General features: G+C 40.4%; 1 protein-coding gene across 4 annotated transcripts in view; it reads right to left on the bottom strand.

The window, feature by feature from the left end:
* Pls3 (plastin 3) overlaps nucleotides 1-26,037 on the bottom strand; it is a 113,204-nt gene that overhangs the window by 70,686 nt on the left and 16,481 nt on the right. Inside the window, exon 1 of one of the 4 annotated variants that reach the window (XM_005368504.3) lies at nucleotides 22,557-22,683. The exons of 2 other annotated variants lie outside the window; for them this stretch is intronic. Coding sequence is in view for 1 of the 2 variants with exons in the window: in XM_013354236.2 (XP_013209690.1) it covers nucleotides 21,879-21,882 (4 nt within the window). In the remaining variant the exon portion in view is untranslated. Of the gene's footprint in view, nucleotides 1-21,878; nucleotides 21,973-22,556; nucleotides 22,684-26,037 lie in introns of those variants that run through there. One more of the 4 variants, XM_013354236.2, reaches the window with a different exon arrangement.

The following is a 26,037-nucleotide window of genomic DNA, read 5'->3' as shown; positions in this document are numbered from 1 at the left end:
TATATGTGTGCTGTATGTGTGTCCCAGGACAGAAAGCTATTTCCCCCAGGGCCCAGAAGCAGTGTCATAGAGTGCATGCAAGTATTGCATACTGTGGATGTAACCCAGCATCTTTTGCATACTAATATGGCCACATGGGGATGGGGGTAAGGGTGGGGATGGGATTGAGGGAAGGGGAGAGGGGGAAAGAGAAGGAAGAAGGGAAGGATTGGGGAGAGTTTGGGGGAGTGGGAGGGCTGAGATGGAGGAAAGGCGGATATAGTAGCAGGGAAGAAGATATCTACATTAAGGGAGCCATTTTAGGGTTGGCAAGAGACTTGGCTCTAGAGGGGAACCCACATTTCCACGGGAATGTCCCCAGCTAGATCTTTGGGCAGCAGAGGAAAGGGTGCCTGAACTGGCCTTGCCCCATAATCACACTGATGATTATCTCAAGTATCAGCATAGAATCTTCGTCCGGTGATGGATTGAGATAGAGACAGAGACCCTCATCAGAGCACTGGGCTGAGCTCCCAAGGTCCAGTTGAAGAGCAGGAGAGAGAAGATGAGCAAGGAAGTCAGTGGCCCACCCACTGAGACAGTGTGCCTAATCTAATGGGAGCTCACCAAATCCAGCTGGACTGGGACTGAATGAGCATGTGATCAAATCGGACTCTCTGAATGTGGCTGATAATGGGGACTGACTGAGAAGCCATTGATAATGGCACAGGGACTTGTTTCTACTGCTTGTACTGGCTTTTTGGGACCCTAGTCTATTTGGATGCACAGCTTCCTAGGCCTGGATGGAGTGGGAAGGGTCTTGGACTTCCCACAGGGCAGGGCACCCTGCCCTCTGTTAAGGCTGGAGGGGGAGAGAGGAGGGTGAGTAGGGGAGTGGGAGGGGAATGAGAGGAGGAGGGGTGGAAATTTTTGAATGGAAAAATTTTAAAAAAATAAAATAAAATAATGAATATGGCCAACCATTGAACTATATTGCTATTTCATGAGCCAATGACCTTTTTTTTACAAGAATGCAAAAAAGCCTACCCATGTAGGAATAGTGGTAGAACCAGTAGATAAGCATAAGCAAATAAAGGAAGGGGAGGAAAGATTACAGGAGTCAGGGGTGAGTGGATCTAGGGGAGGGGGGAGGTGAGGGCTAGGAGAAGTGGAGGAAACAGGGACTGTGCTCAAGATTTATTGTATGAAAGAATATTTTCAAAAAAAAAACATAAAAGTCAGATGCAGTGGCAATACCTGTAATTAGGAAGTGGAGGCAAAAGGATCACAAACAATTTTAAAGCCACCCTCTGTTATAGTAAGCTAAAAATCAGAATGAGCTACATAAATTCTATCTCAAACAAAAACACAATTACTTAAACCTTATATAAAATTAATTTAAAATGGCTTAGTATGGTGGATTATACTGTAATTTCAGCACCCAGGAGCCTAAGAAAAGTGTGTATGTACATGAGTTCAAAGCCAACCTGACCTATACATAACAACTTCCAGACCATTCCAACCTATATATCAAAGACCGTTATCAAAGGGCAAACCAAAACAGAGCCGTAAAGATTGAGATATGGTTTAGCAGTTGAGAACACTGGCTGTTCTTCTAAGGGCCCTCAGTTTGATTCCTAGCATCCGTATGGCAACTCACAACCATCTAGAATTCTAGTTCCAGGAGGTTCAACACCTTCCTCTATCCTCTAAAAGTATAAGGTGTACATGTACATAGACATGCGAGCAAGCAAAACACCCAGACATATAAAATAAAAATTAATATTAAAAATTAAGAAAAATTAAAAATGGATCATAGAGCTAATTGTAAAAATTAGTCTTTGAAAACATTTGAAGAAAAACAATCCACAATCAGATTTGGTGAAACGTTTTTGGACATGGCATCAAAAAAGCAAAATATTGCTAATTTTTAAATTTTCAGTATTGCTAAAATATTGCTAATTGGAAAATATTGGGAATCATTAAAATTCTTTTGCTTTTGCATGGTGGGTGTTTGTGATCATGCCTATAATCAAAACGCAAGGGAATTAAAAACAAGTGAGTAGAGAATCAAAGGCCAACCTCAGAGGCAACTGGGTAACCAGTCTCAAAGTTTTTTTCATTCTGTGAAAGACCTTGCTTAAACCAGACAAAACAATGTATATCATAATCTTAACAAAGGACTGATACCTATAACATATAAAGAACACTAAAAATTCAACATCACACAATAACCCAATTACAAAGACAAAAGACATGTAGACATCACACAAAAAAGAATATATAAACGCAGAATAAACCCCTGAAAAGATGTTCTAAATCATTAGCCATTAGGGAGGAGGGAAGGTTTATCCCTACACCTTTGATGGAATGACTAAACAATGATATCGTCAAGGATAGGGAAATACAGGGGTAAGCTGGACTATTCACACATTGCTTGGAAAAGTAGGAAACAATATAGTTGCTCTGCCACCATAATTTGACAGTTCCTTATACAACTGACATTCAACTTACCGTTCAACTCAGTGACTGTACTCTTCGGATAGTCATCTCCATGTTAGACTTTTAGTTAACTGTGACAAAATATCTGACATGAACAATGTAAGTGAAGAACAAAGTATTTTGGTTCATGCTTTCAGAGGTTTCTGAGTCCACGGTCTTGCCTCCATTGATTTTTAGCCTATGGTAAGGCAGAACTTCAGGACATAACAAGTGGCACATGGCAGAGACTAGTCTCTTCATAGTGGACAGGAACAGAGACCAAGAAGTGCACAGCACAAAATATAGCCCCAACGACACATCCTCGGTGACCTATTTTCTCCAGACAGGCTCCACCTCTTAAAGTTTCCAAAGGAGAACCATCCAGTATTCAATATATGATCCTATGCAAGACATTTCATATTCATACCCTAACAACTTCCCCAAAATAAAACTTACATTTGGGCAAGTAGTTGCATACTAATGTTTATAGCACCTTTATTTATATCAATAAAAAACTTGGAAACGAGCAGGGAGTTTAGCTCCATGGTAGGGCATGTGCTTAGGGTACTTGAAGTCAAAAGTTAATCCCCAGCAAGATGGTTCAGTGGGTAAAGACACTTGTAACCAAGGATGATTTTAGTTCAATCCCTGGGACCAATATGGTGGAAGGAAATTACCAACTCCTGCAAATTGTTCTCTGAACTCCACTTGTATGCTATGACGCATGCATTCCACCCTCCAATAAACAAATAAAGGTCCATTTCCTAGGCATGAGTGATTGTGCAAAACAAACCGTGTACCAGACAGCCAGGGTGTGGAGATGTTGGAACACTTTTTTTAAGCAACAACAAAATACAGCTGGAAATGGTCCAGATGTCCTCGAATGGATGCATTGTTAAATAGCAATACACCCACACCCACAGACTGCTGTTTAGCAATGAAAAGGAACAAAGAATGGATATGTACAATATTCTGGAAGACTCACCAGAAAAATACAGTGAATGAATAAAGCCAATTCCCAGGCTTGGTAGCCTATGCCTGAGCAAGCGCTGAGGGTGAATGATCACAAGTTCAAGCGAGGTTAGCCTGGCTCATAGTAAGGCATTGCATATAAATAAAATAGAAAGAGAGAAATAGAGGGGGTAGAAGGAGGGTGGGAGAAGAGAGGGAGGTGGGAGTGAGGGAGAGAACTCGAATTCCCAAATGTCCCATTATATAGATTACAGAATTGAGAAAAAAGTATAAAAAAAGATAACATATTGGTGATTTCTGGGTTTCAGGAACAGGGGTGGAAGAAGGAAGGAAGTATGTGTTGTTATAAATGGAGAACAAAAGACACTTTGGAGGTGATGGAATGTTCTACATCTTGACTTTCTGTATCAATGTTAGTATCCTGAGATAGATATTATTATCCTGTTTTAGCAAGCGGCTACCACGGGAGGAAATTGGGTAACACAAAATGTCTTTGTGTCATTTCTTACATTTATGTGTGAACCTACATTTATCTCAAAATAAAGTGAATAAAAATCAAATTCAGAACTAAATAAAGAAGCCAAGTGTGGTGGTGCACACATTTAAGCCCAGCACCTAGGGGGCAGAGACAGGCAGTTTTCTATGTCTTTGAGATCAGCCTGGTCTACTTAGGGTGTTCTAGACAACACAGGGCTTGTCTTGGGAGACTCTGTCTCAAAAAACAAAACAATAAATAAATGAATAAAATATATACAGTAATCCAACTAACATCATTTTAAAAATTGTTCCCATAGTCTTTCCAAAAATTAGTATAAATATTGATAAACTATTCCCACTAAATTATCAATAAAAAACAAAACCATAAAATTCCAAAACATAATCAATCCCTGAATCCACTAGGGTATTTAACCTGCATAAAAATTTTTGATCTATACCAAAATTCAAAGGAGCTGGCATAATCACTAGATACAACCAATGATAGATTCATAATCTGATGTCATTACTCAGGATAATAGAAATTTTTGAACAAAAGTGCTGAAGAAACAGGTCAACGAGGCCATGTTCTTGATGGAAGTATAAAGTTTCGGGTCTCTTTCTTTCTGCCCTTTCTGGCTGACATGAAGTAATCTGCACCATTCACAAGGACCTAGTTATTCTGCCTTACCTCAAGTCCAAAGCAATGGAGTCAGCTTCTCTTGGGTTGAAATTGTGGTCCAAAATAAATCTTTTCCTTTAAACTGTTTCTCTAATATATTTGCCACAACAACAAATACTTGAATATACTTTACTAATGTTATTTTCATTGCCACCTCTACTAGAAAGTTTCTTTCTTTCTTTCTTTCTTTCTTTTTTTCTTTCTTTGTCTTTTTTTTTTTTGAGACAAAGTTTCTCTGTGTAGCTTGGGAGCCTGTCCTAGAACTCACTCTGTAGCCCAGAGTGGCCTCGAACTCACAGAGATCCACCTGCCTCTGCTTCCTGAGTACTGGGATTAAAGGTGTGTGCCACCACCACCTGTCAATAAATTCCAATTTACTAGAAGACAAGAGCAAAATAGTGTTCTAGGGACTATCAGCTATTTTCTTTTCTTAATTCCTCTAAAGGATCTTGAGATAGGATCTCATGACAGCCCAGATTGGCCCCAAACTTGTGGCAATCCTCCTGTGCCAGTGTCCAAGTACTGGGGTTACAGAAGTGTCCCATCACACCTAGTTTGCTATCATCTACTTTCACCTAACATCACGTGGTGAACCTGATGTGCTCGAAGCTGAAATGGTTCATCTCCCGCTCTCATATTTACTCCTACAAAGTCAACAGAGCCCTCCCACCACTGTGCTTCTGAACCACAAAACACAAATCTCTTTTGCAAATGTCAAGCATTAAGAGGATTTCTCACTATATACTACGGTCCTTTGTAGCCTTTGAATTGTTTGTTCTATGTGAACACATTTAAAAAATAGAAGCATTCGGTAATTCTTTAGGTTAAAGATAACCATTGTTTTCAAGCATTTACTATTTAACATTGCTTATCTTTGCTCTTCAGTAGTCAAGAAAGTAATGAAACAAATATGTGTCTGGGTGTGGTGGTGTGCCTCTATTCCCAGTTACTGGGGAAGGAGAAGCAGAAAGATCATGAGTTTGAGGCCAGTCTTCGCCACACAGAGAGGCTAAAACAACAATAACACATATTTAACCAAACATTCTAAACATCTACCAAGCAGTACATTTTAAAAGCCTGCCTGACCCCACCCAAAGAAAACTAAGATCTTTCATTTATTTTGCATTACTCAAGGAAAGGGGAAAATTTACTTGAAGCAAATCACTGATAAATACATAGGTAGAAAATTAATAGCCAAATAATGAATAATAACAAGAAAATAATAGCCAGTCATTCACACTAAGATTCACATTAGCAGCATAGGAGCAATAAATGAGGCATTCTTATCAGTACCTTTTACCTCAGAATCTTGCCTGTGGTAAACGTTTAATACTGATGTGTTCCATCATTTATAATAACTGTAATGTAGAAACAATTCAAATGACCACCCGAGTGAATGATGGATATAGCTGTATAACCAAACATTGATCAGGCATACAAAACCAGTAAAGCCTGAGAATGTGGATGATCTTAGCACTGCAACAAGTGAAGAAGCCAGATGCAAAATAGACTTAATTCACAAAAAAACTAAAAAACAATTCATATAAAAATCCAGGATAGGGAAAAATTATAAAGATGCATAGTAGACTAGTAGTCCCTTAGGGTTAGGATGGTGTGTATCTTGGGAGAATTATGGGTAGAAAGTCCAGCATTTCTGTCTGAAATATATATATATATATAAATGGATTATAGGGGGCTGAAGAGATGGCTCAGCAGTTAAGAGCACTTGTTCTTGCAGAAGACCCAGGTTTAACTTTCAGCACTCCTGATATGGGAGTCCCCTCTGTATGCGGTGAATACCATTGGTTAATAAAGAATCTTCTTTGAGCCTATGGCAGAGCAAAATATAGTAAGGTGGGAAATCTGAACAGAGATATATAGAGAATAGGCAGAGTCAGGAAGCTGCCATATAGCTGCCAAGGGAGAAAGACACTAGAACAGAGCTTTACCTGGTAAGCCACAGCCTCATAACAATACACAGATTAATAGAAATGGGTTCACTTAAAATATAAGACCTAGCTAGAAATACCCTTGAGCCATTGGCCAAATAGTGTTGTAATTAATATAGTTTTTGTGTGATCATTCAGGTCTGAGATTCTCTGCCTACACACTTCCTTGGCGACTCACAACTGTACCTAACTCTGGTTCCAGGGGATCTGACACCCTCATCTGACTTCTGTGGGGACATGGCATGCATATCGTACAAAGACATATGTGAGAGCAAAACATCCATACACATAAAATACAATAAATAAATATTTTTTAAAAAAGAAAATGGATTGTAATGACATACAAGATGGGGGATGGACTAATAAGTGTTGAACTGTTTACCTGAAGAAGATAGAATGGGCATATACATGCAGTTTTTCAATAAACCTATCAAAATGTGAATGTATCATAGCTTCCTTTTTGATAATGAAGTTCAGCAGTTCTTACCATGTAAATGCCATCCACACTGAGGGACAGAAAGATGACTCAGCCAGTAAGAGCACTCATTTTTGCAGAGGACTTGATTTTGGTTCTGAGCATCCACTTAGGGAAGCTTCTACCCAATCAACTACAACGGCAGTTCCAAGGAGCCTGAGACCCATTTCTGACCTCCATGGGTGTAGGCACGCATATTGTGCACATATGTACATGCAAGCAAAAAACACATATAAACTAAATAAATTAAAAAGAAAAGAGAGAAGATACTAATCATATCTATCTGTAGGTAATGGAACATGCCTACACCTTCAGCATACAAAGAAGCTAAAGCAGGAGAATTACAGTTTAGAAAATAGCCTGGGCAACATCCCAAATTTCAAGCCAGAATGGGGTTACATAGTGAAACTGTCTCTAAAAACAAGAAACAAGCTGGGTTGATGGTGGTGCACACCTTTAATCCCAGCACTCTGGAAGCAGAGAAAGGCAGTTGTCTGTGAGTTCAAGACCAGCCTGGTGTACAGAACAAGTTCCAGGACAACCAGAGATGTTCCACAAAGAAACTCTATCTCGAAAAACCAAACCAAACCAAACTAAAACCAAACCATAAAACAAGAAACAAAACAAGGTATATCCAAAGCATTCATTCATAATCAATCATCTAAAGCCAGGTATGGTAAAAAAAATTCCTGTGATTCCAGTCCTTTGAAGGCTTGGGCAGGAGTATTTTGAGTTTGAGACCAGCCTGAATGTATAGCACTTGGTAGAGTGCTTTCTTAATGCATGAAGCTGTGGTTTGGCTCTTCAGTACCACCTATACCAGGTGTGGAGATACATGCCTATAATCTCAGCACATGAGAGACGGAGGCAAAATAAGCAGAAGTTTAAGATCATCCTCAATTACCTAGCAAGCTTGCGGCTAGCCTGTGCTACATGATTCTTCCTAAAAGAATAGAAAACAAAGTTTGTTGCCTAGGTTTGTATCTTGGATTGTTTTTCTGAATTTCCTTCTAGCAATTTGCACGCATGTGTCTCTCTCTCTCTCACACACACACACACACACATACACGATGTGAATTTCAAGGGACTATTTGGAAAGAGTAAATAATCCTGTAGGAGAGATGGAGGTTGAGGAAAGGAGAGGGTATTGGGGTGAATATCGTCAAAGTACATTATGTATTTGGATAAAGATTTCATGGTTAATTCTTTCATTTTGTACAATGAACTTATGCCAATAAAAGTTTTAGTAAGTAAATAAATTAGCTAAAAAGTAAATAAAAGCAAAAATACCATTTGATTATTGCCATGGCAGGAAGTCATTGTGTCATAAATCAATGGTCTTCCAATTTGGGTTTTTTCAATATGATTTATTGCCCCAACCTTTACTTTTTTTTTCTTTCTTTTCTTCCTTCCTTCACTCCATCATTTCTTCTTCCTGGGGTTCAAATCTAAACCCAGTAAAAATTCTCCCACTAAGCCATATCTCCAGACCTTCAGGTCTATCAGCAGACATTTCAGGGCCATTCCTTTTTGCCAACTCAAGTATAGTAATAGGTACACTCTATCTATATGCTCCTTATGGGTTCAACCAACACCAGCTGGAAAACATTCAGAAAGACCTGTGACTGACTGTATTGAACTTATATAGATCTTTTCTTGTCCTCATTCTATAAACAATCCAGTTAACAACCATCTGCTAAGATATTCTATGAGGTATTGAGGAACCTAAAGATGATTTAATGTATGTGGGAGAGGGGTGTGAACATAGTTCAGTGGTTAAGTTTAGAATGTGAGATGCCTTTGATTCAGTTCTTACCTCCTCACACAAGGATGAAGACCATGCATGGGTTATATGCAAATACCATCTTACTTCATATAAGGGGCTGAAATATCTGTGAACAACAGAATCTGAGAGAGTTCCTGGAATCAATTCCTTGTGAATTTGAAGGGAAAACTGTAAATGGCACCTGCTGTGTGTCAGGCCACTATGAAAGAACCAGAGCAGAGGTTTTCCTTGGGATTTATTTGATTAATCCCTACTTGTATCAGTTGGCAGGACTTTCTCACTGCTGTTGTAGAAATCCATATGTATTGCTTTGATTCTGTCCTACCAGAGGGAGCAACTGTCAGATCTGAAATCCCAGGTACTCCTACCCAGTCTAAGGTCTGTAAAACCATGAAGTGCAAGTTAGAAAATTAACACCATCAGCTATATGAGCTACTTGCACTTTATAGACAGGTCAGAGAGAACCTAAGAGAACAGGAGCTACAGAAAGGTTGAGCAGTGCTTATACAAGCCAACATTTCTAAGGGCTTCTGTACACATGAATATCTGGATATTTCCACAGCAGCAGAACCAACTACTACTGTAGTTGGACACAGCATCTACAATTTAGTAAAGCTGGAAAGAATTTTAGTTTCGTAAAAACAAAATGGGGTGTGGCACATTTTCTAGCCAAAGGGCTATTTTATTCCAAGACACTGGTGTCTGCTGACCTTCATTTATAGGCTGAGCAATGTTCTATTTAAGTAAAATTAACTCAGAGTGGGCTCCTTTTTTAGGACGTAATAATTATTGCAAAGAAATAACAATGTTTAAATGTGATTTGTTCTTAGTTTAGATTTGATTATACTGGGATATAAGTAAATGTCTTTGTCCATACAAAGTTTAAATTTAGAAATTATTTTATATTCAGGAAAAAAGACCATATTTAAATTCATTTCTCCATGCAAAATATTTCTAAGAGGGAAAGGATCTGTTTCAACAGGTAAAAGTGATAGCCATGCAAATCTGATGGCCCAAGTTCAATCCTGGAAAGAATGTAAAAAACCAGATGTGGTGATACACATCTGTAAAGCCATCACTCCTACAGAGAAACGGGAAGTGGAGAGAAGAAGCACCTTAGCATCATCCGTCTGGACTGGAAGAAGCAGAGCTGCAGCAGAAACAAGAGAGACACTGCCTCAACAAGGCGGGAGGCAAGAACCGGTTCGCACAGGTTGTCCTGATGTCACATGCATGCATGCACACGCACACACATTAATTAGTATAATAAAAATTTTAGATTTTGTGAGAACCAATATTACCTTTGTGCCTTTTTCTTCTCCTAAATTGCAGGAGTTATTTTCTCCCTGTTTGTCATCTCAGCACATAAGCAGTCTTAATTAAATACTTTTTTTTAATGATAGGGCTGGAGAGATGGCTCAGCAGTTACCAGCACTGGCTATTCTTACTGAAGACCTGGGTTTGGTTCCTAGCACCCACGTGGCAGCTTACAACTAGCTGTAACTCCAGTTTCAGAGAATCCAGTGCTCTCTTCTGGGCTCTGTGGACATTTATGTATGCATTCAGTGCACATGCACACATGTGGACATAATTAAAAGTAAACACTTTGGTTAACTGAATGGATTATAAAAACCACTCATAGGAGATGTTCATATTACTTCATGAGTTATTTATGTATGATATCTATCTATCTAGATAGATAATAGATAGATAATAGATAGATAATAGATAGACAGACAGACAGAGATAGATACTTAAATGTACTTGAGAACATTTTATAGTTTACCCAAGTTTCTATTTATTAGTAGCCTAAAGGCCTTTTTAAGGAGACAGTGTCTTATGTATTCTAGGCTAGCCTCAAAAGTAATCTTGAACTTTTGACCCTCTTCTTTCTGCCTCCAAAGTGCTGGAATTTACAGGCTTCTGCTTCTGGGAACCAAACACAGAGCTTGCTATATACCAGGCAAATAAATACTCTACCACTGAACTATATGCTCAATCCCCCCCTTCCTTTATGTCTATACCTATAAACTTCAATTTACTAGACATACCAAACTTCCTTCTTTCTACAGATCTCTAGTTTGGGAAGGTTTCACTTGCCGGTACCGTCAATACTACATGCTAGCTTGAGTTTCATTTGAGAGCTAACAGAAGCTAGACTTCTTGGAGTTTAGATTTTTTTTTAAAAAATGCTTGAGTCCGGTTTTATCCCAGGCTTTTTCAGACCCAGGCCAGCTGGCCTTGGTGAGTTCCCGATGGAACATCCACATTGTCTCAGTGTGTGGGTGCACCCCTCGCGGCCCTGAGTTCCTGCTCCTGCTCCCTCTCCTTCTGCTCCTGATTTGGACCTTGAGATTTCTGTCCGGTGCTCCAATGTGGGTCTCTGTCTCTGTCTCCTTTCATCGCCTGATGAAGGTTAATATTCAGGAGGACGTACTGGCTTTGGGGGAGCCTAGGCAGTTTGGATGCTCACCTTACTAGACCTGGATGGAGGTGGGCGGTCCTTGGACTTCCCACAGGTCAGGGAACCCTGATTGCTCTTAGAGCTGATGAGGGAGGGGGACTTGATGGGGGAGGGGGGAGGGAAATGGGAGGCGGTGGCGGGGAGGAGGCAGAAATCCTTAATAAATAAATAAATTAAAAAAAATGCTTGAGGTTACTTGTACTTTTGAACATGTAATCTGTTGATATAACCTTTAAAACTTCATTAAGTTGGTTCTATTTTTAAATTATGATAGGACAACTATTAGATGTGATTATTTAAACCATGTCTGTTAACTCATTCATGCCTGCAATCCCAGCTATGCCAGAGGTTGAAGCAGCAGGATCAAAATTTAAAGTTTATCAGGATCTTGTCATAAAATTTAAGTAAATAAACAAATGAATAAGGGCTGAAATTGTAACTCAGTCATATGAAGTTTGCTCAGCATACACTAAGACCTGGGCTTAATCACCAGAAACATACTCAGACAAATGATAACTTCCTCATAACCACAAATAAAAATGGTACAGCTATAGCTGCAAGCTGAAGATTTATAAGTTGCTTAAACATTTTTGGTTTGGTTGGTTTGGTTTAGTTTTTTTTTTTTTTTTTTTTTTTTTTTTTTTTTTTTTTTTTTTTTTTTTTTGAGACGGGGTCTTTCCACATAACCCTGGCTGTTCTGGAACTCTGTAGATCAGGCTGGCCTTGAACTCACAGAGATCCACCTGCCTCTGCCTCCCGGAGTGCTGAGATTAAAGGCATGCACTACTATACCCAGTTTGTTTAAAATAGTTTTGAATGTCTCAAAACCTTTCATTTCCTGGACTTTGCATTTGAAGACTTCTACCAGAAGAAAAATGAAAATAATAAATTCAAATTTAATATCTAAATTTATCAATTTTCCAAGACTGTATGCTACCTTGGAAAGGATATTAAGATAAGTGCTTGCAGCAACCATGACGACCTGAACCCAGAACCATGGAAGGAGGGAACTGACTCCTGAGAGGATTCCTCTGCCCTTGAGCAATTACAAACACACACAAACATTTTTTAAAGAATACTGATTTAATTTCTAATCCTGTGTCTTTTCAGATTTCACTCATTTATTTTGTCTATGCTATTTTTCTCTAAAGCAATCTTTCCAACATTGGTATTCTATTTCTGTGAAAACTGCAAACTCTTGAAGCCTCCTCTCCCATCATCCAAACCTGACCTCAACATTAACCATTACCTTTCATCCTTGTTTAAGCTATATTTGCTAATGGCTATGAGTTTATTGTAAATAGTACATGTAACTTATTAGGAGTCATGTTTCTAATTTTCCTTTGAAGAGAAGTTCTTTAGACTGCTGTATAGCATATCCTCATAAAAAGATGAATTCAATGAGAAACAGGTTTCTGAGCTAAGCAAAGCTGACTACACCTTAAATCATCTGCATTCACAATGAAAAAGCAACAGAAAATGGAATTTTCATAATGGCATTAAGTAAAACCAACAAGGGCTGGTGAAATGGCTCAGTGAGGAAGAATGTTTGCTGCCAAGCCTGAGGACCCAATTTAAATCCCAGGGACACCTACATGGTGGAAGAAGAACTAATTCACACAAGTTGCCCTCTGAGTTGTGAGCGTCACACACACACACACACACACACACACACACACACACACACATCAATGCAAAATTTAAATCAAGCCAAAAATTGCAGTCTTTTCCTGTTTTCGATTTATTTTTAACTTAATTATGTTTGTATGCGGGGGAGGTATGTGCATATGAGTGTATTTACCCTCAGAAGCTAGAACAAGATGTTAGAGTCCCGAATCAGGAGTGACAGGCAGTTGTAAGCCACCCTATGTGGGTGCTGGGAATGGAACTCAAGACCTCTGTAAGAACAGCAAGCAGCACTCTAGCTGCTGAGCCATCTCTTCAGCCTCCCCCACAGCCTATTTTCTTAGTAGCAAATTGTATTAAGAAAAGGGTTCCAATTAGTGGAAAATTATAAGATCCAAATCTCTCACAAAGATAGTATAAAATATTAAGCTATAAATGGAAACGTTTGTTGAGAGTCTATTGCATTTTATACAAAGTAAGGACTTTCTATATTTACATATAATTATGTGTATATGTATTCATTTTCCATATGTGTATCACAACTTAAGCTAATCAAAGTTCTATTTTCAATGCGCTAGTTTCAGAATTACACAAGATGCCTTTCCTAGTGAATATTTTAAAACACAGATGGTTGAAGGAAGAGGACACAATTTAAAAATGAAAATGATTCTTAGGAGTAAAAATAGCCTACTCTTACGAACTAGTCATGATTCTTGGTTATTCTCAAGTCTTTTAACTGAGCTGGCCTGATGGCTCAGCACGTAAAGGCATTTGACAACAAGCCTAATGACCTGAGTTCAATTCCTGAGAGCCACAGGATAGAAAAAAAGAACTCCACCCTCTCCAGCTTGTCCTCTGACTTCCATACGCACCATGAAAAAGGCACATACACAAAGTAACTAAATGCAAAACCTTACATTAAGTGAGAACTCCCATGACTCAGCTTTCATCATTCCTGGCATATACCAAAAGGGCACTGTATCCTACCACAGAGATACTTCTATTTTTATTGCTGTTCTAGTCCCAACAGCAAGGAAATGGAATCAGCCTAGACGTCCAACAACAGATAAATGGGTAAAAAGAAATGTAATACAAACATAGTGAGTATTTTATTCAGCTATAAAGAAAAATAAAATTTACAGAAAATGAATATCTGGAAAACATTTTAAGTTAGATCACCCAGATTCATATATGCATCATATATGCTCTCTCATATATGCATCCTAACACATAATATTTATACATATGTAGATAAGCAGAGGTGAGTGTGGCCATGGGCTGTGAAACTAGAAAGGAGACTATTAAGTGAGGAGAGAGGTAATGAGGAAGGGGAAACTGATACAACACATGAGATGAAAGCAGAAAGGAGCTTGAGGAAGTGGCGAAGGATAAAGGAGGAAAGGGGAAAGAGATGTATAGGAAAACAAACAAATTGTCCAGAAATGACATAATGAAACCTAAATGTGTGCATGCTAATTAAAAATGACGAAAAAGAATGAAGTAGAAGACAAGAGACTTTGTACTGACAACCAATAAAGAAAAAGAACCATAAATTTGCAAGGAAAAAATCAATTGATGACATTAACACGATTTCTGCATAATATTTGAAAGAGGAAATACAAAAAATATTACATGTAGGTTTTTATTCTGCTGTTATTAGATATTTCTGATTTTCCATTACATTCAACTTACTTAGTAGCATACCTTTGCTTGTAAGCTGGAGATCATATACATTCAAGTATAGATATGTTCGGGGCTTAAATAATAAGAACAGCCTCTCTCTCTCTCTCTCTCTCTCTCTCTCTCTCTCTCTCTCTCTCTGTGTGTGTGTGTGTGTGTGTGTGTGTGTGTGTGTGTGTGTGTGTGGGTGTGTGTGTGTTGTGAGAGAGAGAGAGAGAGAGAGAGAGACAGAAAGAGACAGAGACAGAGAGAGAGATACTGGGGAATGAATTCAGAGCGCAAATGTTTTTCCATTGAGCCACACCCGTCTTCTGAAAGCCCTGTTAAAGCCCTAGCATAGTCATGATGTACTACAGTATGCTGGATTTCTATAGTACTTGTCTGCTGAAGAGTCAAGGTTTCACGTAGCTCACTTATCCTTTCAGCAAGCTTATGAAATGCACAGATTAAAAACAGATGCCTCAAAAATCAAGTAAGCTCCACATACGAGGACAACAGTGATTTACTGAAAAGTGCCTATCTGTCCAGTAGAGGGATAAAAGACCAGGGATTCCAGACCTTATTTATAGTAAACATTGCCACGCTTATCATCAATCACATTTCTAACCTTTAATAAAAAATTTTTTTGGTTTTTCGAGACAGGGTTTCTCTGTAGCTTTGGAGCCTGTCCTGGAACTAGCTCTTGTAGACCAGGCTGGCCTCAAACTCACAGAGATCCACCTGCCTCTGCCTCCCGAGTGCTAGGATTAAAAGCGTGTGCCACCACCTCCCAGCTAAGAAAATTTAAGTTTCACATGTTATAAAATCAGTCTGTAGCCAGGCCTGGTGGATGCAAGCTTATAATCCAGAGTACTTGAGAGGCTGAGGCAGAAGGATTACAAATTCAAAGGCCTCCTTGGACTACAAAGTGAGTTTGAGACTAGCCTGGCATTTAAGAAAGACTCCAGGGGCTAGAGAGATGGCTCAGTGGTTAAGAGCATTGCCTGCTCTTCCAAAGGTCCTGAGTTCAATTCCCAGCAACCACATGGTGGCTCACAACCATCTGTAATGAGGTCTGGTGCCCTCTTCTGGCCTGCAGACATACACACAGACAGAATATTGTATACATAATAAATAAATATTTAAGAAAAAAAAAGAAAGACTCCATCTCAAAATAGAAAGCAATAAGTGGGCCTGGCAGATAGCTCAGTAGTAGAATTCTTGCCTGACATGAAGGAGGTCCTGACATCCATATCCAGGCCTGAAGAAAATGAAACAGAGTTAAATGATAATATACCTGGGAACAGGGGCTAGAGTGATGGTTCAGTGGTTAAAAGCATTGGCTGATCTTCCAGAGGACCTCCGTTTGACTCCTAGCACCCATATAGCAGATTGCAACTGTATTTAACTTCATATCTAGGGGTTTGACACCCCTATCTGGCCTCTATGGGCACCAGGTACTACAAGTGATACCCGGGCAAAACACTCATACACATTTTTAAAAAAAATCACAAAACAGTGAACTGAGAATGGCCAGAATTCTGACATTTTTAAAAAGAAATTTCAGCCAACTGATATCATTGAGCTACTCCATATTTCCAAAGAGAAAATGCTTTGTGTCTAGTGCATGTATGGACTAAATGCTGTTTACCAATATAACAATTTTATTTGTTCCTCAAGGTTAAATTATGGTTCAGCAGCAATTCCTCTGAGACCATGTCCAATATACTTTCCACTTCATATTTTTGTTTTGTTTTGCTTTGTTTTTTGAGACTACATCCTATGCCACTGAGGTTGGCCTGGAACTCACTATATGCACTCACATCCCAGGCGCGGGGATTACAGCCCTGTCCTGGAAAACTGCTCTCCTCTCACAGTATTTGCTTTTAAATGTAATGTTTCTTCATCCCTAGAACAATCCATACTCACATTTTTCTTACAAGTGCTAAAAATATGGCAACCTTCAATGTGACCGAAATTAGCTGTGAATCTTTTGAAATTGTTTCACCTCCATAACTGAAATAAATGGACCTACGTATTCTGAGGCTGGCTTCTAAGAATGGCATTTAAGGACTAGAGAGATGGTTCAGCGGTAAAGTGTTTGCTGTGCAGGCTTGAGGACCTGAGTTCAGATTCCTTAGCACTTATGTAAAAAAGACACAGGAGGTAGGTAGTGGCCCTTGTACTGAAAGCACTGAGGAGGTGAAAACAGGAGACTGGGGCTTACCAGTCAGGCAGTCTAGCCAAATAGGCAAGCTCCAGTTTCAGCTAGACCCTCGGTCTTTTTTTTCCCCTTCGAGACAGGGTTTCTTTGTAGCTTCAGAGCCTGTCCTGGAACTCAATCTGTAGGCCAGGCTGGCCTCTGTAAACAGAGCCTGGAATTCAGAGATCCACCTGTCTCTGCCTCCCGAGCACTGGTATTAAAGGCTTCTAAATTTCTTCTAACCTTAGTTTTATTTTTATCCATCAAACTTTTCCCTTTAGATCATATTCCACCAATATCCTGTCATACTAACAAGTACAAAATAATTCTAAAAACAAGATACTCAAGCTGTCCTATATTGATAGATGTTCATTTTCAAATTTGATTTCATACCTGCTACTTTTAAAATCAGCTATAAGCAAAAAATGGCCTGGTATATATACATTCCACCCAGAGTATACCGGACTGAATACAATTACAAATTCCTGCCATTGTCAAATATAAGAATATGATATCAAGAAATATGGAAAGTCAAATAGAAATGACACCTAAAACAGAATATGGAATAAGAAGTGGACTTTATTTATTCTTTTTTTCCAAGAGCATCCGTCACTTTATTGCTTAAGCATCGTTGCCAAACTGCCATTTTTTTTTCTCAGTAGCAATCATACTATTTTGCCTAGGAGGAAAATTTCACTCTGTTTCTTGTTGTAGGAGGCCGCTTATTCATTCCCGGCTGCCCAGACTTGAAATAACCACACAGAAACCATACTATTTGTAAAACTGTTTGGCCAATAGCTTAAGTGTATTTCTGGCAAACACATATCTTAAATTAATCCATCTCCATTAATCTGTGTATCTCCACAAGGCTGTGGCTTACCAGGTCAAGTTCTGGCATCTGCCTCTGGCAGGGCTACATGGCTTCTCCCTGACTCCGCCTTCTTTATCCCAGCATTCAGTTTAGTCATCCCCCCCAGCTGAGTTCTGCCTTGCTATAGGCCAAAGCAGTTTCTTTATTCATTAACCAATAAAAGCAACACATTGACAGAAGGACTTCTCACACCAGTTTTTGATAGTGCCCTGGACACTAACACTTTGCCAGAATAGTCAAAGTCAAGGCTAATATGTGTACAGCATTGTAGAAGAGACTTATCTCAGTGCACACCTTTAATCCTAGCACTCAGGAGTCAGAGGCAGGCAGATCTCTGTGAGTTTGAGGCCAGCCTGGTTTGCAGAGTGAGAGACACCTGTCTTGAAAAACAAAACAGAAAGACTTATCTTGTTTAAAATACTACTCAATCATCATTACTAATCCTTATACTTCAAATGCCACAAAACCTAAGCACATTTTAGCAATCAGACTTAAAAGAGCGTCAAAGAGATTAGACACTTTAGTACAACAGAGGCAAAATATAATTTAGCTTGCACTCCAGGCAACTGGTTAGGTCTAAGGGTATGATTTAAGAATTGGACTCACACTTTGTAGTTGTGGTGTACACCTTTAATCTCAGTACTCAGGAGGCAGAGGCAGGAGAATCTCTGTGAGTTTGAGGCCAGCCTGGTCTACAGAGCTAGTTCCAGGACAGCCAGGGCTATACGGAAACCCTGTCTTGAAAAACAAACAAACAAACAAAAATATGAGTTAATTAAATAATGCTAAATCACAAGTCAGCAGCAATGAGGGTTGTTTTAAATGTATGGGCAATTTAAGATGCGCTGCGGACCTGAAATTAGTGGTGATTCTGTTTAGCATGGATTGGGATGCAGGACATCTTACTGTGTCTTGGCTCATATGTTGAGGAGGTGAAAAGACAACTTTCAGGAATCAGATCTCACCTTCTATCATGTGGGCCCAGGGGATCCATTTCAGGTTACCAGGCTAGGTGATGTTATGTGCCTTTACTTACTGAGCCATCTTACAGGCTCATGATTCTGGTTTTCTATGATGTATATAAGCTGCAGTCAAGTTTATCAGTATTCCACCTCTTAAAAATGATTTAGATCTAGTTTTTGTCTTAATTGTGTTGATATTTATTTTGCTTTTAGAGAAAGAGAGAGAACAAATGAAGCTGAGTGGATAGGATCTGGGAGGAGTTGGGGGAGAAAAAAATATGATCAAATTGTATTGCATAAAAAATTAAATAATGATTAAAGAAGAAAAACTTCAGTATAACTCAAAAAAAAAACTCTGTAAAATACTTTTCTTCCTGACTTATTGAGACCGGCTCTTATGGAAACCAGGGTAGGCTCAAGCATTACCTGGAATCCCTGATCCTTCTATGTCTGCCACTTAAATGCTGGAATGAGAGATGCATGTTACCATAACTGGCTTTAAACCAATTTTGAAATAACTTTAGATTAACAAAATAACAACAATAATCATACAGACTGTGTTAATCTTCATCCAGCTATAACTAATATTATTTTATATATCTATCTAAACATTTTTCAAAGTAGGAAATTAACAATGGTTATTAGTGTTGAGTCATAATGCTGAGTTTCATAGACAATTTCTTTGACTGATTTATTTTAAAGTTAAATTTTTATTAGAAATTCAGTCAAGAAAGAAAGAAAGAAAGAAAGAAAGAAAGAAAGAAAGAAAGAAAGAAAGAAAGAAAGAAGAAAGAAAGAAAAAAGAAACATAGAGATTAAGTCAGTCTAAAATTAACCAGGCAATGATGGCACACACTAATCCCAGAACTCCAGGGGCAAAAGTAGGTGGATCTCTATATGAGTTCAAGGCCAGCCTGGTCTACAGAGCGAGTTCCAGAACAATCAAGACTGTTACACAAAGAATCCCTGACCCAGAAAAAAAACATAAATAAGTGAATAAATAAATAAAGTCTAAAATTATATTGTCACTTCACTTCCACTAGGGGGGCTCAACTCTAGGAGTTCAGATACAATTCAGACTTCTTCGTAGCTAATCAGAGCAACAGGCTGGTTGGGAAAACAGAACCGTATGCTTTAAGATAGCTATAGTTTTCGTGCTCAGAACCTTATGCACAGCTGAAACTGGGGTACAGAAGTTCTTCAGTGGTTAACAGAAATAGAAAATCTGGGAGGAAAGACACAAAGCAAAAATCTCTTAAACATTCCCAGTAACTTTAAAAAATTATTTGTTTGTGTGTGTGTGTGTGTGTGTGTGTGTGTGTGTGTGTGAATATATGCACACACAAAGCCAAGGAATGATGTGTAAACATTAGAGTACAAATTACAGGAGCAATTCTTCTACCCAATAGATCGAGATTAGACTCTGGCAGTCAGGACTGCCAGCAAATGCTTTATCATGTGAGCCATCTGCGAAGCCTCCTCAACCCCTACCCTCATTTCATTTCTGTAGCTTCTGCATTCATTGTTTTTAACAACTAATATGTCCAAATAGCCTATTTTTAAAAGTAAGTAAGTTCCTTACCTTGGAGACGACCCTATATGTTTCTTTTCTTCCATATGTTTGTTTCCATAACTTATTTACTTATGGTTTTAATCATGTAGTTCTTCTAGGTTTTGGATTCCTGATTCTGCTGTCCCTAGCTTCTAAGAGCTGGGATTACAGTGTCTGCCACAACCACACCTGGCTGCTCTACCTTGTTTCCATAGTTATAATATACAGCTGAAATAATGAAACAGCCATGTTTTCTCCAAGGAGCAATTACAATATGGGATAATATGGGAAAGTCATTTCATAGTCTTCTAACCAAAGCACTCTGGAACACAATCCCTAACCAACTATGGAAATTTTGTGTCAACTAGTTTTGGCTAGGATTTCTGAGCCAATTTAGTCCAAACTACAAATAACTGATAGCTAATTTTAGTCAAAGGATTATTCACCACCTTTAAGTAGATGCCCAATATAGAGAAAAGTTCAATGCAAGTATAGGCCAGACCAAGGAATATGGGTATTCTTTATATTTTTAACACTATCTTGTGAAATATGACTTCAAAATTAGAATTTAGCAATGAAATGGGACATGAGATAAAGGTTAGCTTCCTTAGAAAATTATTTTAAAATATTTTTAAAATTTAGAAAAGCCATATGGAATTGTTGGAAAGCGGATGTCATGTATTTCAAACTTTTGTTCTTAAAACAGTGCCTCTTTTTTCATTTTTAAAATATTTTGCTTAATTTTTATTTTTTTTAAAAATCAGAGCAACAAATCCCCGTCTGTTCCCTCCGACAATTCCAAGACATCCCTTTAGCGGAAGCTAGCTGACACACATTGCCCCCTCCCCCTGTTTTGTCTTGGTAGCTTTTGGAATAAGAGCCTCAGCCATTGCATTCCTGTTTTAACGTCTAAAGAAGTCATGTGACCATTACCCTCGGGGCATCAGACACTTAAGGCATGTGATGTCAATGGCATGTGTGGGACCTCAGCCATTAAGTTGCAATTCACAGTAAACATCTCCGGGATAAATTTTTAGACTCTCAAACACATGCGATGTTGAAATGGAGCAAATGCTGACTGTTCAGTAGATTTTAACTTTATCTACATCTTCTAACTACTGTGGCCACGCAAAGCCCTCACCCAGTCTACATTACCCCTAACAGGAAGAGCAATAGCAGCATCCCTTCTGTATGGTCCTATACAGTTAGGCTCCCCAATTCAAATCCAAGTTAGACCTGAACGACTTGGGTAGTTAAGTTACACAGCTCAAGTGAAAATCAAGAAGTCTTTAGGATGGAAAGTGTCAGCCAAGCTGTAACAGCTAGGGCCTGGAGCCAGGCGGAGGTTCGGAACCGCCAGCACTTGACCAAGCAGAAAGGCAGCAGCAACTTTGGGATTGGCGACCCGCCAGGGCGGGGGTAGTCTGTGTCCCCAGGCCTCTCATTAGGTCGCTAAAGTAAGGCGGGTGGAGAAAAGTAAACACAGGCAAGTGCAGCTGTGCCAGGGAATGGGGTTCCAGCCACCCTGTTTGCTCAACCTCCCAGGGATCCTAAGCGGTCCCTGGTGCCGAAGCTGGGCTGGTGAGCTCTGGGTTGCAAAGCCTGAGCAGTTAGGACACCAGAGGACCGCCAGCGCGTGGCTAGGGGAGAGAATCGAAAGATACCTCTGGGCTAGCCTGGAGAGGTTCTGCAACGGAAAGAAAACAAAAAAACAAACAACAACAACAAAAAAAAACTGCTTACTCATAGGGAGTCGCGGCGCGGTCCCGAAGCCCAGGGTAAGAAATAGAGAGGTGAGCGGGCGGAAGGTGGGCAGCCAAGGCCAGGTTCCTTCCAAGGGCCACCGCACCCTCTAGGAGTCCCTCCCTTCCAGGAGCCACGGGGTCCTCAGGAGCCCGCTGGGTCACCCTTAGCAGTTGACCGGAAACTAGCTGAAGGCAACCTAGGCTGAGGGCTCCGGGATTTCCCAATGGCTGAGGAGGGAGGGAGGGATGGATTGGGGAATGGCAGTAGCTGGGAAAGAACGGCAGAGGGAAGTTAGGCACACGGTTTCCACTCCAGGGCAGTTGCTGCCTTAGGGAATCTGGGTAGGGGTTGGCTTCTAGGACGGAGAACCTCCCGCCGGCGGTGGGCAACAGTTAAGAGTAACCAGAGAGCAGGCACAATAAGCAGAAAAAGTGGTGGCAGCGGGTGAGGGATAAGAAACCCTTTGGAGCTCTCACCCACCCTGGAGGCAAAAGATCGTCCTGGAGCCTCAGACCCCAGATGAAATTTTCCTCCGTCTCCCCCTTTGCCCAACCCCCGCCTTCTGGTGCAAGGCACGTTCCTGCTGAGGTTCCGGGAGATGCTCTCGCCAGGACCCACTCTTGCCCACGCCCAGAAAACCCTTTTCCCCTCGCGCTGGAGCTGGAAAGCACTTACGTAAAGTCGCAGACTCGTGGATCTGGCCCGAAAGCTTCCCACCAAGCACTCAGACAACTTCTGGCCCTAGGAATCTCTGCAGCTGTGGTTCTAAAGCCAGCGCTCCCTCCCCTCCTGCCAGCCCCCTCCGCCCTGCGGCAGCAGCCATTGGCTCGGGTGGTGTTCACCGGCGGCCTGGGAACCAGGAAGGGGATTGGGCCAGGAGCCTGTCACATCAACTGGGCTGGGAGCTGAGAGACTAGGCAGAGGGATGGACACTCAGGAGAGATGAAAACTGGAACTCTGTGTTTGCAAGTCTTATTCTTCACTCCCTACCTGGTGTAAGAACTACTTATAAATCTATAGTGCCTGGCTTGGGATACATGTTTTAAAAAAAAATACTGAAATAAATGTAAGGTTAGGGGTTTCGGATCGTGTTTGAATGTTGCCCAGCTATGGGGGTGAAGGTGCAGTTTTTCTCTTCATTAAGAAAGTATAGTACAAAATGTTGCTCTGTCCAGACCTGGCGCCAAAGAACTTTGCGGGGGAAACCTCTATCCACTTTTCCTTTGTTTCTGCCTGATACGTTTTGTGAGAGGGTCACACTTTGTAGCCAAGGCTGGCCTCAAATTGGTGATCTCAAGGCTCAACCATCTAGTACTGGGCTAACCTCCTAGCGCTACCACGCCCATTTCATCATAGTCAGGGCAAGGCCCATGTGTATTTGGCTCCAGCCAAATGAATTGTTGGCTTAAATCACCTGTCTGGTAGCTTTGTACTTGAAGCGTGAGAGGTAGGTGAAAGAATGAAGAGGCAGTAGAAATCCCTTGACTGCATTGCAAGAGTCACGAGGTCTTCTCCGTGTCCTGGCCCCTGAGAAAACTTGGAGACCTGTGTGAGACCTGTGTGGTTTCATTTTATCTTCTCCCTTGCCCATAGTCCCGCCTCCTTGTCACTGTCACTACACATTTCCCCTCAGGATCTCTTCCAATCGGCTGCTCATCCTAGGTCCAAAATCAGCCTGGAGGCCCAAAGGTGAAAGTTTCCCCTGAATCCTGTCTAAATTGAATTGTAGGAGAGAACAGTAGAAAAGAAAAATCATCACCATTCCAGCCCTAAACATTTTTGTTGTTGTTCAGGAGGTGTGTGCTTGATAAGTTTGGTAAAAATTTAAAGTTGGTTCAGTTAAGTTCTGTGTTACATATGCCAGGAAAGAATTGGAAAATAGGAGAAGCTTAAAACTTGGATGCAAGTGCCAGTGAGATGGCTTAGTGGGTAAAGACACTTGTCAAACCTGTCTACCTGAGTTCCAACCCTGAACCCAAACGATGGAAGCAGTGAACTGCTCTCTCTATGTAACCTCCATTCTTGGGCGTTGGTGCGTGCACACACACATACACACACACACACACACACACACACAAGTAAGTAAATAAACATAATGTTTTTAATTAAAGCAAATTAAATGCTATATGAAATCTTTTCAAAGATTTTATTATAGAAAGTATAAAGGTAAAGTTAATTTAAATAATGTATGCTTTCTTCCAGTATGTTTAAATGCTTTCAGCATTGTGCTTCTCTATCAAATACTTACTGTGAATTTTCCCAGAGAAACTACTCTATTCTGGGTGTGGCGTTTTATACCTATGACCCCAGGAAGGGCAGGATGAAAGAGGATTGCTAAAATGTTTAGGGCTAACCTGTGCTACACAGTGAATTGAAGGCAAAGAGAATAGGGGAGGATAGGACTTGTAGTGAATCCAAGGCCTTTTTTTCTTTTTTTTGGCTTAAAGACAGGGTTTCTCCATGTATTCCTGGCTGTCTTTGAGCTCACTTTATAGACCACACTGGGCTAAAAGAGATCTGCTTGCCTCTGCCTCCCAAGTGCTGGCATTAAAGGCAAGTGCTACCACCTTGGCTCTAGGCCTTCTTAAACGAGGGGGGTACACAGTGCCTACAAACTAGACTAGCAGGCAAAGACTTGGCACTGGAGAAAATGGTTAATTATTAGTCAATGATTAGCCAACTATGAGACCTTAGAAAAGGCCCAGGAAGGTGAAGAATGAGAGTGCACTCGTGCTTTTAAGAGACATTAAATTTCTGTTATGTGTCACGTTGCACTGAGTCAGGCAGGGTGGAGCATGCAGTGTGCTATCTCTCACATTTACAGGAGGCTCCAGAGTGAGATTCCTAGTTTTCCGTAATTAGCCCAAGGCTTGGTATGCTCACTGGCACACTTTACACTCCATTTTTGGACACACTAAATAGGAAAGTTTGGTTCTCTACCTTTACTATGCCCGTCACTACTGAACAATTCCCACCCACTTTGGAGGTAGAATCACTAATGTCACAACAGTGCATCAGGTTTCTGGCAGTGTTCCAGTACAGGGGAGTTCGTCTAGTTTAACTTTGTATTTGATTTTACTTTACTTTTCTAGTTCCAGAATTTAAAATAAGGCAGAGAGGGACAGCAAGGTGGCTCCATGGGCAAAGGCGCTTGCCACAAGGTCTGAAGATGTGAGCTCAATTCCAGAAAGTGGTGGAAGAAGAGAACCTAATCTTTAAAGGTGTCCACTGACTAGCACATACGCTCACCTCACAGGTGAATTGCACTGGAATGTGTATAAGCACGTGCTTAATGAATGAATTAACTGTAAAATAAAATAAGACAGACTGTAGCAATGTTGCAATGTAGAATAATGGCACTTATCTCTAGCCCCAGTGCTCATGAGGCAGATGCTAGTTTGGGCTACAGAGTGGAAAACTTCTCTCAAAAAAGGTAGAAAAAAATTTTAAATGTTAAGTGTATGTTTTATTTACAGGTATCTGGTTCTTAGTAAAAACAAACCAAAACCTTATATAACTGGGAAGGTAGTATATTTGGTAAGGTATTTGCCTAGAATTGGGAAGCCCCGAAGTGAATCTCTGCCTGAAATCCTAACAAGTTGGAGATCTGGGCAGGAGGTTCAAGGTCATCCTTAGCAGTAGTAAGCAAGGCCTGCCTGGGGTACTTTAGGCCCTGTAAAACAAACAAAACAGAAACCATCTTGTCCATTTTCAGATTTCATTTTTATGCCCTTGTGTGGAGGTTAGAGGATCACCCAAAGCAACACGCCTAAGGAGATGGTGCTACACATCTTTTCTTTCTGCGTGCATGCATGTGGCGCGTGCGCGCGCGCGTGTGTTTGTGTGTGTGTGTGTGTGTGTGTATGTGTGGTCATGTGTAGTGGTAGAGTTCTTTGGTTTTTTTTGGGGGGGGGGGTTTTCTGGTTTTTCGAGACAGGGTTTCTCTGTGGCTTTGGAGCCTGTCCTGGAACTAGCTCTGTAGACCAGGCTGGTCTCGGAGTTCTTTGTTTTTTAAGGCAGGTTTCAGGCTGAACCAGAACTTAGGGAGCTTTTCCCAGGGATCCTGTCTCTACCTCCTGAGCACCAGGATTTTCAGGAATTTGCTACTTGCACCAGCAAGAGCTTTATCCAAAGAGGCATCTTCCCAGCTATGTTT

The sequence above is a fragment of the Microtus ochrogaster genome, unplaced genomic scaffold, assembly GCF_000317375.1.
Source record: "Microtus ochrogaster isolate Prairie Vole_2 unplaced genomic scaffold, MicOch1.0 UNK34, whole genome shotgun sequence".
NCBI classification, from domain to species: domain Eukaryota; kingdom Metazoa; phylum Chordata; class Mammalia; order Rodentia; family Cricetidae; genus Microtus; species Microtus ochrogaster.
The sequence above is the reverse complement of the archived record's forward strand: the minus strand, read 5'-3'. Positions and strand labels throughout refer to the sequence as shown.